The 14,086-nt window shown below is 43.4% G+C and overlaps 1 protein-coding gene across 2 annotated transcripts in view; it reads left to right on the top strand.

Moving 5' to 3' along the window:
* The first annotated feature begins 492 nt into the window (after positions 1–492).
* Positions 493–14,086, top strand: part of NEDD9 (neural precursor cell expressed, developmentally down-regulated 9) — a 46,656-nt gene continuing 33,062 nt past the window's right edge. For both annotated transcript variants that reach the window (XM_081296322.1, XM_081296323.1), the window contains exon 1: positions 493–643. In XM_081296322.1, coding sequence (XP_081152448.1) covers positions 632–643 — 12 coding nt within the window. In that variant the 5' untranslated portion in view covers positions 493–631. The remainder of the gene's footprint in view (positions 644–14,086) is intronic.

The raw sequence follows: 14,086 nt of genomic DNA on the forward strand, positions 1-14,086 counted from the left end.
TGGTTAGTAAAGGGGCCTGGAGACAGAAAACCTTTTGTTCCCAGAGTTCGTTTCATGTAGAGATTGCGAGGTGAATGGCTTTGAAATGAAATGGGTTTATGAACTAGTTGCTAGGTCACAGGAAGCGCGACTGTCAGACCGCTTTGTGAATTCGGATTCTTCAAATTTTAGGTTAATCTTAAAAGGAATGGATTCCCCCATTCCCTGGTTTCCTCTTTCTTTCCCTTTTTTTTTTTTTTTTAAATTTTTCATTTCGTATATGGAGAGAGATGCCGAAGTTCAGGACGGTCCCCCACTTTCTGTTTTATTCTCCACCCTCTTTGATAATGTAAAAAGAAATGATCACATTACAAGGTCTTTGTAGGAGTTTTTCCACAAGTTAAAGAGGTAGGCGGGGCATAGGCGATACCTTCCTCCACCAACCAATGGTGGGACGGCATGCAAATGAAGCCTGTGATGGGCCTGCCTCAATCAAAACAGTGCGCTCAGACGCCGGGGAAGGCGCGCAGCGAGTCTCCGCGGGGATCCTTCTCGCTTCTATTTAGCACTGCGCTCAATGGAGGGGCGGATACTCCGAGGCTTACTGCTGTCTGACTAGTGTAGGAAAAGGGCTCCACTCAACGCGGCCGAAATGAAGTATAAGGTAAGAGTTCCTGTTTACATCACGTTTCTTTTGGAAGCTGGAGGCTCTGCCTGAATGTGTGTGCACGATTCTCCCCGTGACAGCTCCTCTGCCCAGACCCCATCCCTGCCTGGGAGGGTTCTGAGCTGGGTCTCGGCCACGCAGGTGGGCAAGCGAGTAGACACTCGGTCTTTGAGACCTACGCCGGGAGGGCACCGTCCACCCCAGTCTAGCCGCTGTGAAAGTTGCGGGGGAAATGACGTGTGAGTAGTTAGACAGAGCCGCTTGCCAGCAGCCGCTGTAGACTAGAGGGTGTCTAGCTGAATGGCAGCACGCATTAGCTCAAGTCTCAGCAACTCCCGGAGGCCTGGCCTCCGCTGCCCTGGGGAGCCCTAGTAAGAGGAATCAGAACTGCTGAGCCTCTTCCACGGGCTCTTAAAGCAAGATTTTTTTTCAGCCTTTGCCTTAAGCATTTGATCTGAGAAGCAGTTTGCCATACTTACTTCTGGTGGCAGAAACTAAAAGCCCAGATACTATTATATGACTGATGATGGAGCATTCTGACATCCTTAGATGGTATTGGATGTAAGAATAAATGAGCATTAGTCATTTCTCAAGAACATTTTGGGGGTGATGTTGAATGGGCCCCAAGTATGGAGACTCTAACCAGCTTATTGTGTCTGAAATTTACAGAGTGTCATAGTCTAATAGTTCCAGGCATGATTTTCCAGGGTATTGGCACCGTGTGTTCATTCTTGGCAAAAAAAAAAAAAAAAAAAGGACTTGCTCAGCATATCCCTTCTAAGGAGGCAAGCAACTTCCAGGGAACTCAATACAGTAGCAGCAGATTTCAATGAATTGGGTATAAATTCTTTTTTTTTCTTTCTTTTTTTTTTTTTTTGAGTGATGAATAGACATGAGTCCTATGCTTTTAAACAAAAGTGCTATTATTAAAATGAATTTTATTAAGGTGGCTATGCATGTGGATTGACAGTTTGGATTAGCTGATCTTCTGGATTATGTTAGCTGGGGGTTGTTTTGCTTTGTTTCAGAATTATTTAGCTTCTGGTCCATCCTTTTTTGATGTAAGGTTGTAAATACTTGCACTAGCTAATAGCACTGGCTAACCTTGGTGATAAATCTTTTGTTCAGTGGCTGTAAATCTTGTTCAAAAGCTCTAAATGTAAATGCTAAAATGTCTTTACTATGATGCCTGAGTTACAGTTCTTGAAAAGGTTACAACTGTCTGAAGACACAGGTGTCAGTTTTCCTGGTACTATTAACTTTCCATTATCTGCATCAGTAGGGAAGATCAGAGGATGATCCTAAGGACTACTAATATTTGACTTCAGGGTGCAATCAGAAATGAACCCTTCTACCTCGAAGAAAAGTCTCTTTCTTGAACTGCTTTACTCCGTCTTTCCAGAGTTTCCTTACTTAGAGTGGTGATAGGACTACATGTTCTTCAGCCTGCAATGATTTTTGACTCTTACCTCCCTGACGCTGAATAAAAATGGGCTTGCAGAAAGTGAGAAAGTGTGTTCTTGTATTATTGGAAAGTTAAATGGCTGAAATTAATTTCAAGTGCTGTAATCTAGAAGGTGACAAAAGTGACAAAGTCTAAAGTTACTTTTATTCAGTGACCTCATCATGTTTACCTTTACTCTTTACGAAAAGAAAAGACCATGGTGATTGATGATGTAAATTGCAACTGGCTGTCATGGAGAACCCTGGAGCCTTTGCTGGTTCTTACCCACGTTAAATACTCTGCCAAATGATAAAACTACGTAATTTTTATTTAAGCCCATTTCTCTCTAGTTCACACTAGAACTAGAGAGATTGTCATATTTAACTCTTCCCATAACTCCATGAAGTATTCTTTTTACATGCACTTTAAATGTGGAAATTGTGGCACAGAGAGGCTAAGTAATTCATCCAGTGGCACAGAGATTGTGGGCATTGGGTTTGAACTGTGGCAATCTGGCTTCAGAACTCATGATTTAACCACTATTAAGAGAAAGAAAAAGAATCATCTTTGGCCTCCCTAAAACATCAAGTTCAAGATTATTTCATCCCTAGTATTCCTATTTTATTTTTTCAGACAGTAACTCTACAAAACAGAATGAAATGCATGCTTGGCAGCTAATTAATTTGAGCGATTTAGGTAGTAAGCCCAGATAATTATTAGATTGTAAAATCCAAGAGTCAGATATTATCTCTTAAACGCTATGTTGCTCTATCAACTATAAATTTAGCACAGACTTAAAAATGTTCATTGAGAGATTTATACATAAGGCCCTAAAAGGTGTTTTGCTGTTGTTAACCAGATGATCTGGTTTGGCCACTTCAGGGATCTAGTAAGCAACCAACATTCACTTGTTTTGTTCTTAAGATACCAACATCCAGGAAGGCCCTGAGGCCCCGCCCACTCCATGCAGGCCGGCCCTGAGGCCCCGCCCACTCCATGCAGGCCGGCCCTGAGGCCCCGCCCACAAGTGCCCAGGCCTGGAAGGTGCGCAGGAGGCTAGCATGCCTGAAGTCTAAAGCCTAAACAGATTTGTGCTTTGCCAAATTTCTGAGCCCTTACGTGCCTGCAGTAAATTGTAAATTATTTATCTAGTCTGTCATGCAGCAAGTTTATTCTTAAACATTTTTTACTGAAGAAAAAGTACAGATGGAGTTTACAGTACAATTAAGAAAGCTACAATCTGAAATTCAGATTCTTGCGTTCTGGTTGAATGGGGGCCAAGTAGGTCAAGGAAAGGAGAAAATGTGTGCAGTGAAAAGCTTTTGAGGGAAACTGTGACGTTATTTTTATTTTCTCAAGCTAGCCTGAGGAAAAAATGATACAGAATCTTTAATGTACCCAACAGGATCATTCACATCCCCTTGAATTCTCGGTTCTTTTCTTCACTTTGATAGCTTGACTTTAAATTCTCTGTTTTTCTCTAAATGTTTTATAGCACTCAATCCAAATGTGGCACTCTTTCCTCCCTCCCCCGTCTTTTAAAATCTCATATGAGATCAATGCATTTAAAAGCACAAGAAAACATTTTGAAAAATATTAACCTCATTATTGTTGTATTTATTTACTTAGCAAACCCCTTTTTCAAAGCTAAATGACTTACGTAGAGACAAAAGTCTTTGTAGAACTGTAGGTGTTCTGGTAATACCAAATTTAGCATGTTGCAGTGTGTCACATACCAAGAATTCCTTTAGCATCCTTTTCTTGCTGGAATATACTTCAGTTCTGTTCCCAGAATTTTTTCAGTGGCTTCCTGTTGTCCCCCACCTCCATTCCTCTACAAAAAAACTCCTCCACTTTTCAAGTTCCTTTGCCAATTCCCTCCATCTCGTTTTCTCCATCAAGATTTTCCTGTGCTTCTCTTATACCAGACTTGTGCAAGACTCACCTCCCCACTCACATGGATATGAGGCCCTTTCTGCACCTCCTGTGGCCCTCATTTTGCCCTCTTCTTGGACTCTGCTATGGGAAATCCTGTTCCCACACTGTTTCCATAAGTTGGCCCCTGAACCTGTGTGTACGTGACTTTGAATGGTTTGTCACTTCCTTCTAAAAATGTCTCCTCATCTATCCCCTCTATAAAGCAATCAAAAGCCTGCACCTTTGTCTCCTGGATTGTGCTATATAATCCCTTAAATAGGCTTTATGTTTTTTACCTTTGCCCTACTCTGTTAGCAATACCTTACTTATTAACCCCTTTCATCAAATTGCTACCTCCATGATAACCTGTAACTACTCAGGTTGCCTCCTGGACTGTCCAATTTTAAATACTCCACATTGTATACAAGAGAGCCATCCTTTAATTGTATGTAGAGGCAGACTGATGCACAAGTCCTTGAATTTGAAGTTTGATCTAGGATTGCTTAAGCCTCAAAGGGGCAGGGACTTGGTTTTATCTGCTCTTCTGCTAGAGACAAGATGAATTGTGGACTTTGCAGAGGGTGTTTGTTTCTTGTGGCTTACAGCTCTGTGACCTTGGGCAAGTTAGGTGGACAGCCTCAGTTTTATCTGTAGAACAGGGAAAGCAGGAACAACTTCTTCCTATTTTTCTAAAGCCTGGGATAATAAGTAAATGTAAAATACATACCACGGTTCCCAGCATTGGGTAAGCTGGCGATGCCAGCCAGCCCAGCTCTCCTTGGACAATAGATGCTCCGTAAAGGTTGAAAGGGTGGTATGGAGTTGGTGGCAGGGTTATATCCACATCCCAGTCACTAGGCTTGGGTAGTGATCTTGTAGATTGTAGTAATCTTGAAGATTGTTGAGTGTCCCCAGGCCTGGATGTGTATCATGGAAAGGCAGATACCCCGTGTGGGGCCTCGCAGTATACCCATGGCACATGGTCCCACTTCCTAATATACTGTTGATTTGGTTTCTTCATTGATAAAGTTCTGAAATTACAGGACCTTGCACATAATAGGTACTCAGAAAATTCACTGCTGAATTGCATAAAGTCTATATACAATAGCCAGTTAAATAGCCACTTCAAAGGGTCTTAACACTGTGTGACCCAGTTGAAAGAACAAGGGTTGTGTTTCGAATCCCACTTTTGTTTCTTTCCAACAATACCATTTTCAGCAAGCTACTTTAGACCTCCATTTCCTTACTAAAAAGATAGGAGGAATGATGTCTGTCTTATTAGATATTTAATATGTAACAGTTTCTGGTACCTAGTAGGCATTTGACAAATGGCAGCTTTTATGTGATATTATAAGCTACACACACCAATGAATAGTGATGGCGTGTGACAGCAGTTTTTCATGGTCAAGGTGAAGGTTAGCAGAAGCTGATCCTGCAGGTATCCAGACATGCAGGCACATAAATATGGAAGTGTGATACAGCTACAAGTTTCAGAGGGAGCCTTCACTAGAATTGTTTACCATGACAAAAATATCAGCGAGGAAAAGAGAAAGTCAGCAGTTTTAGAAAACCAAAGGTAGGATCCGATCCCAGAAGGGTGAGTTGGGAGGAGCATGAGAAATTCAGGATGAACTCTGCCCTCATCCTACTACAGTCAGAGTGATGTCAATGTAAAGCAAGAGGTCTCAAATCTCTATTTTTAGATCACTTTAGGGTTAGAAAGAAACCTAGACAAATTGGTTTGGAATGCCAGCGTCCTGGAGCTCTGCTCTCCTCTGCAGTAACATATAGCCTTAATTACCGGGCCTCCCTGCCAAGACAAATGCAGCAGGGCCGTTGGGAAGAAATACAATATTTCCAACTTAAAATGCCAGAGTATAGCTGCCGGTTTCCTAGGCAATAGATGATGGCGAGGAGCAGGAGCCTGGAAAGAAGACAAAAACCCAAAAGCCCTGTTTATATTTCGTCAACCCCGTCCCCTTGCATCTTATTTATTCTGAGCATTCCAGTCATCTCCCTGTGGTGATTCTTACTGGCTAACGAGCACCCGCCTGGCTGGGGGAACACCGCAGCCTGGCTGCAGACTCCTCCTGAGGAATCTCCATTTTAAGATCAGTGGCCTTATTGGTGGCCCTTACCCTTTCCAGGTCCCCAGCTGGAAAGGGTGAATTTTTCAGAAGGTACTTTAGTAAACAGGCAATCTAGGTGGATCAAGGCATATCATGTGATGAAGGTGGAACTGGCACCCCAAAATGCATGGATGCTGGCGCTGTGTGACAGCACCTTCTCGTGGCTGAGGCAAAGAGTCGGGGCAGCTGATCATGAGATACTAAAATTGCCAGTTGAAAATTTTTCCAGTATGTATGCCTGAACCCCACCATGGACTACTGAATCCAAGTTGATTTTAAAAAGAAAGAAAGAAAAACAGCCCCTTTTCCCACAGCCATTAATGGTGTTTAAATGGTGTCTAAGTAGGTGGTTCGAGATCCTTATTCAAAGGTTGGGTGCAGTGATTTAGAGGTGTCACATTTCTTGGCAAATCTTCTTGGTCTTGCAAATTCAAATGCTACTGCTATTTCTAATACGTTAAGGTAATAGTTATAAGATGTTACCAAAAATGTTCCTTACGTGACATGTTGATGTTTATGTTCACCAGAAAAAGAAAACATGGAGCCGCCATGAATATGTAAAAGTGCAAGCATTGCAAACCACAAAAATTTGTGCTAGCTACATTTGAAATTAACTTTAATTCCTTTCTGTACTCTTATGAGTAGGAGTTGTCTGTGGAGTTCAATGGTAAGTTGCAGTAACTAAAACACATAAAAGGTTTAGATGGAGTCCGACCTCCTTTCCATGTATTAAGGCAATATGGATGTAGAAAGTATGATGTGTCAACAATATTTTTCCTAATTTCTTTTTGTTAAAGCAAACACTGTATGAATCTCATTGATTCATGGTTGTTGGCTTGTTTCCCTCAACGGAGCGCCTCAACCCACAGGTGATGTGGTTGAAACACCCAGCTCCTCTGCACTTTTCCATCCCTGAGGCTCTGTGATCCACTGATGATGAGCTGGGTTTCTCTGCCCCCATAACAACCACCCCCTCCCCAAATAATCATAATGTGTGAAGTCAGCATACAGGGAACGGCAGTTGCGTGGACGTAGAGACACTGGAGCCTTCTTGGAGTTCATCGTCTTTAGTGTCAGGATATGTCAATCATCTGTCAAGTATTTTCACTGTTCTCATTCCTAGTTGTGGATGAGCAATATTGTCATATTATTGCACCAATGAATGCACAGCAACAGCAAAAACGTAAAGCCCTCTCTTCCTGGAGTGGTCTTTGAATCTCAGATCCTCTTTGCTCAGAGCTCAATGTGATGAGCCTTTAAATGGAACTACAGCCCCCAAATCTTATTTCTGTTAATAACCCCATTAACTATAAGGCAGGACTTCCTAATGACCTCCCAGAGGCCCACAGGCCCTGGACATATATCTCATTTCCTTATAAAGATCATCTTGTCAATCAGAAGACACATTCATCGCCCAGATCACAGACTCTTACCACTACCTGTCTTGCTTTCTCTCAGATCCTAAATTCAACCAAGGCAAATCCACAAGCAAGAAACCTACTTGCATGCCTATCCTTGGTCTTTGTTTAGAGTATATGTAATTTCTTTGGGAAGGTATCCATGTTTTACAAACCAAACAATGGGACATATGGCTTGACAGTGGAAAGGATATTTGAAACTGGGGATCGTCATAGAAAGTTCAGGAATACATGGTCACTCCATAGATGGTCCACATAAGTTGCTCCAGAGATCAATCAACCACCAAAGGCATTATCCCACCTCCCTTATGACAGCCTTTTGCAGGAAACTATCTAAGGGTATTTAAAAAAAAAAAAGTAGATTTAGGTGGATTCTTAATAGAGAGTCATAAATAACATTTATTTGTGAATACTAAGTTTCTCCTTTCATTTCTCCTTTAGAAAAATAGACATCTTTAGAAATGAAAACAAGCACATTTTAAAATATGGACACGTTTGGAACACCTGAGAGTGCGAGGTGCTGAAGGGGATTGTATTTCAGTTGTTTTTGCTGTAAACCTGGCGAGGTGGCTCCCTGCTCATAGCCCGCAGCGTCCAGCTCAAGCCTCCTGCCTCCCTTATTAAGATCTTAATTACAGACGCAGCTTAGTTCATCGCTGAAGGGAAGGAATTTTGTTTCTCTGAACTGTGTCTGCCTTTTGGTGTGGCAGGTGCAATTATGATGAGATCATTTCTGGTTTGTTTTCTTTTCCCGGAGGAATTATTATTTTTTTTTTTTGAGAGGGAGGAATATGGTTCTTAAGACACCTTTTCATGAGCTCATCAGAATGCAGGAATAATAACTGTGCTCTGATTTTATGGAGACTCTTTCTTCTGAAGAAATCAGAGTGTTTCACCTGTATGACTTCATGATTCCTTGTGATATTTTATAAGGAACATGTTTAGTGTCCCCACTTTTCAGATGGGGAAACAGAGGTGCAAAAGGCAGGCATTTCATTGCCACTGGTCTTGCAATGTGAGGACTGAGACCAGACTCTCCTAATTCAGTCCAGGGCCCATCTTCCCATCCAGGGTTTCTCAGCCTCAACACAATTGACAGTTAGGACTGGATAATTCTTTGGGGGAAGGTGAAGAGGGGTGCTGTCATATGCAGCGTAGGATGTTTAACAGCATCCCAGGGGTCTCTTCATTAGATGCCCCAACCATCCACACACAGTCACACTGCGACATCTAAACCACGTCTGTCTCCAAACATTTTGTCCCCTGGTGGTTCAAAATCCCCTCTATGGGCTGAGAACCACTGTTCTAATTTCTCCTACTTTCTTCTGCTTAAAAGAAATAATTGCCCTACAGGTTTTATGTGATGGAAGCATAGATTTTTATTATGATTGAGGTTGAACTTAAGGTAACAGGTCTCAAGCAAAAAGCAACTTCCTCTTTCAGGCTTAGCCCCAATGTGTCCACGTGAATACCACAAAATACTAAGAAGAACAAGATCTTTCCAAGGCCAAGTGTAAAACCCGCAAACCATTTCTGAGGTAACACGTTCTCAAAGCCTTCCTCTGGCTTCTCTCTCTGCATATACATCTAATCTTGGAACACACATCGAGAACTAGCTCTTAAGAAAGTTGTTTTATTCGCCTAAGCTGACATATAACAAGTAGGAGCTTGTCCGTACACCTAGCCATGAACAATTCCACTCTGAGGTTTTCTTCTGCTCCATTTGCTGCTGCCATCTCTCCTCTCTTCTGAGAAGCTACAACTTCTAAAGGATTTTCCTTGAGACAGCTCAGCAGCAGTAATGCTGACAGAATGTGACATACACACCCCTCAGCCAAGAGTGTGAATCCATGTTTTAAAACTCTTTGAGGACCTCACAGGGTGGGTGGATATTAGCAATCAGGCACCAAACCCAGGTCAGGTGACATCTAAAACCGTTCCATCAAAGGTGGCATCCCAGTCTCACCAGCTGAATCCTGGGAGACAGACAACACTTGCCAGTAGGTGCACATGTTGGCATGGGGGGTGGGGGGGCTGCCTGCGTCCGTGTGGGAAGAGCACATGGAATGTGAGAATAGAAAGAACTTTTCCTTTTTTCAGATACGTTATTAGATGTCATAACTTGTGAGTTTTGACTTTGGAGAAGTGATATCATTTTTGGAAATATACCATAACAGAGTAGATTGGAGTCTCCTACTCCTTTATAACATAATTTTCATTTCTCTTCCCCGAGTACCTGTATGTTAGAGGGATTTGTCTAGACAGGCAGATAGATGTGATCTGGTGCCAGCACTATAACGTTGGCTGGGATCCAGGTGGTTGTTTTATTGTTAATAAAGCCTATCTTTTGGGTGAGTGGGTGTCAGAGTGTCAGGCCTTCATCATTATATGGCGCCTGTCAGATTTATCTGGGGACAAAACCCTGAAAAAAGTTTGTGCCTGCCCCGTGTTTTTGATCCTTTGCCAATGTACTATACTGAAAGTTATCAAAACCAGGCAACCTGGGACAAATGCTTATAAATTCCAAGGCTTAATAGCAACAGTGCTAAATTCCAGGATGGAAAAGAGTCTTAGGAAGGGCATTCTGGCCCAGGAGGAGAAAAACCCGAGATGAGAAGGGGAACCAGATGCTATCTCTGGCTCTGCTGCTAATCTAATCTAAGACCCTTTGGGCTGCAAAACAAAGAGACAGGGTTAGAATGGTCTCTTCTTGTTCTAAAATTCTACTCTAGTCAGTTCTGGTCAACTAGTTCTAATACCCATAGAAACCTAGGTGCTCTTCCATCTTCTTTAAGATCCTTGGAAACTGCTTAGGTAAATCTCAAAGACCACAGATGAGTAGAGAATTAAACTATACACACACACACACACACACACACACACACACACACATATGTAAAACTTATGATCATCAGATTTGTGAAGAGAAGATAATTTATTTTGCTCAAGCATCAATCCTCCACCATGCGTTAGGAAATAAAGTTAGCTGTGAAGTTGCACACCTACCTGCCAACTTGAGGCCTTAAAAGGCAGGGAAAGAGAAGAGCCATTTGAGGAAACACTTTCTAATCTTGCAGCTATGCTTTTCATTCATATATTACTCAATCTGCTCAGACTGAAATTTCTTTCAGAGATTCAAATATTCAAATTTACAATGAGCATTGAATCTTTCCACCAGGTCTCAAGAAGTGATGTCACTTTGGTATATGAGCTATCACAATAATGCTGGGTTCTAGGCGATTCCTCCCCAAATAGGAATAGGTCCCAGTGGAAGAATGTTAAGATTCCTGAACCCAGGAGTCCATGCACAACCGCGCACAGGGAGCTGCCCCACAGTGCAGAGATTATTCATGGTGTCTCATGCCTTGTCAAAGGGTACCTTTGGAAGGCAGAGGTCTAATATCACCTATCTTAAGCACCTCCCACTAGGAAATGCTCAAACGATAATGTTGTAACTAAAGTTCACAAAGCTGGGGAATCTAAGAAAACTTGAGTGCGTGGGGCAGAGTGAATAACATGAAGATTCAGGAAGGGTCCAAGATCCTCATCTAAACTCTGCAACCATTTTCCTGAAAATAAAAATCATTGGTTGAAACTCAGTCCAGGTGCCAGAGGACTCTTTTGTGGGAAATGTGGATCATGCCTCACCAGAGTCAGAAGTTCAACTCATGGGACCTGGCAGGAGCCTGCTGTTGCCTGTCTGTGTGCTCATTCAGATCACCCCCTGGAAAGTATGTCAAAATGCAGGTGATGGCTATTCCCGGAAAACATGCAGGTTGTATCATATTCTGTCTTCTAATTCCTGTACTTGAAAGTTTCTTGTCTGCTACGTAGGAACATCGAGAGGATACCACCCCCCAAAATTCAACATTCCAGAACCTAGCTGTAAACCAAGTATTGCAAGAATCAAAATCCTGACACTTACAGATATCCTGTGTTCTAAGAATGGCTGTTGCCTTCTTTGGGGGAAAGCCCACATCCCCTTCTCTCCCAGAGGTAAAGATGATGGGAGGGAGAGGAGGAATATAGCCCAAATGAACTCCTGGTCCTCCAGCTAAAGCTGATTTTTGTCAGGTTCCACAAAAGCCCAAGAGCCTTTCTTTCTCCTGTCAGCGTGCCCTGAGGCTGACCTGGATGGTGTTCATCCCCCCAGCAACTTCCTTTAGGACTGATTTCCTTGACAATGGCCATTTCCTTTAGTGGGTCAGTTTCTCAGGGTCTGTCCTCTGTGTGCCTGTGGGGCACGCATGTGAGTCCACCGTAGTCCAGGGCTGAAATTCAGGCAGGGTGGGGGAGGGGGAGAGGGGGTGTGCAGGAAAGTCATGTTGTGAAGAATGTGGCAGCCCAGAGGCTTTGGCAAGATCTCCTGCACAAATATAGAATAAAGTAAAAAATAATCAGAGGAAGCCAGCCATTGACGATGCTATCGGTCTTAGTGACACACCAGCCATTGTCTCATTTCTCTTCAAAGAGCAGTATGAATGGTCATGGAAATTACACGTCACACCTCTCTATATTGGGACAAGCAGATAATTTCCCTGGCAATAAGCTTTCTTGACATTTTGATAGCAGTGGGGGTGGGGACAGGCAGGGAGGGTTTGGGGAGCGGAGGGGGAGCAGCTGTCATGTGACCTGAGTTCTTGGTACTGGCAGTTCTGGCCAGTTGCAAAGCATTTTCTTCCCCCTCCGCAGACACAGCTTGGGAACCAGGGACAGCAGAACCCAGACATTCTGGCAAAGTGTTTGAATGGTGCTCTGTCAGATTGCTACGCTACAGGGAGAAAAGACTCTTTAAAGAGATCATTGTATTTTCATCTCACTGGGATGGTCAGTTCCTCTTGGCCTTCCTGTTTGCTCAGTAGTTGTGAACACCAGGTTCAGGGGGGTCAGGCTCCCATCTGCGTCATTGTCCTGTTTAAATAGGGAGGGGCAGGCACCTTCCTGCTTGCCGTCTCCCATATTCTCTGGCTGTCAGGCCTGAGTGACTTGGATATACCATTTGTCTTTCTGCTTGGTTCGTCTTCCTTCCAACAGTTCCATCTGAGAATTTTGAACCAAATGTCTTGCTGAATTCTCTAAAAAAGCAATTTTGCCCTTCCTGTGGAGAACCAGGATATCAGAGGCCAGAAAATGGATTTCCATTGAGCAAACGTTGAATGAGTATGCTTTTGGTTTCAGATAGAGGGCCGAAGTTCTGGAAATGCAAAAGGAATTAGCACCCCTGAACTTCAGGGGTTTACAGCCTTGAAGGGGGATGACACAAGCTATCCTGTAAAAAGATAGAGAAACGGAAGGGAATCAGCTGGGTTTTGGAAAGATAACTACTCTGGGTTTTAAGGCAGAAAGGAGTTACACGCAGGAGAACCAGGTGGGAAGCAATTTTCTCTACTTCCAGAAAAAGAATTAGAGAGTTGCTGAGGACCTGAACTAGGAGAGGTTGGGGAGGTGGGACACAGGGCCTGCTGATTGGCTTCCAGGTTGTGAAGAGACTCTGCAACCCTTGGGCCCCTACCTTCAGCAGGTGGGTGCATGCTGTCTCCTCAGAGAGGTCAAGCAGGAGAAAAAGGGGTTTTGTACTTGATGAGTTAGAGATGAAGATGGTCATTAGACAATTGGGCATAGAGCATTAATCTGTGTGCTCAGATGCCATCCCATAGAGGAGATTTCATTTCAGAACCAGGGAACCCTTTGGAGCATGACAACCTAAGAGATGGGGGATGGAGTGGGAAGAGTGGACTAGTGACAGAAAAGGAGGTGAGTGTCAAGAGAGGAGGAAGAATCAGGAGGCGGCATCATGGAAGGCCCATGAGTGTCAAGAAGGACTGGAGTTGGTATCCTTGCCAGAGGCCACTACAAGTAGGCTTCCTTTAAATGGTGCTTAGGACCCTAAATGGCAGTCCCAGTCAGAGTCAGAGCCTCAGCTTTTGAAGCACGACCACTGGCTTTGTTTCATACCGTCCAAGTTCAGGACCTAGAGGCAGGAGGTCAGGCTCCTTATCCCAGTCCCAAGACCTTCTTGCCAGGTGACTTGGAAAATCATTAACTTCTTGCACCTCCCCCTTCTCGTTTGTAAAGAGAAAGAGTTGGACTCCAGCTGTGGGAGCTTTCAGGCTCTGTGCCCTGCCATAACTGTCTTGGTGCTTCGCCCAGCAATGGCCACTTCTGCCAGTCTCTGGAGGCTTCCCTCCAGCTGGGTGTAGAGTTACTGGGCTGTCTTATCTCTCCTCGATTTGTTTCTGTGTTGACCTTCCCTCCCCTGGAGATAAACATCCAAGGAGCTGGGGGTCGAGAAAGAGTAGCTCTTGAACAGACAAACCGCCTTTCTGGGGTTTTTCTAAGATGTTCAGATAATCAGCTTCTAACTCTCTGGGCTCAAGCAATCACATCTTCGCTCTTAAAAAAAAAAAAAGGATCCCTCCAGTTCTCCTTGCTGGAAGAATTAACTCTTGGTTGACCGTCTTAGGAGTCTGTCACTTTTGAATGACATCTGATCAGGGGTGTTCCAGCTGAATTTAATCTGGCTTCTGTCTTT

Source organism: Spermophilus citellus (assembly GCF_964194105.1).
Source record: "Spermophilus citellus genome assembly, chromosome: 5".
Taxonomy (NCBI): domain Eukaryota; kingdom Metazoa; phylum Chordata; class Mammalia; order Rodentia; family Sciuridae; genus Spermophilus; species Spermophilus citellus.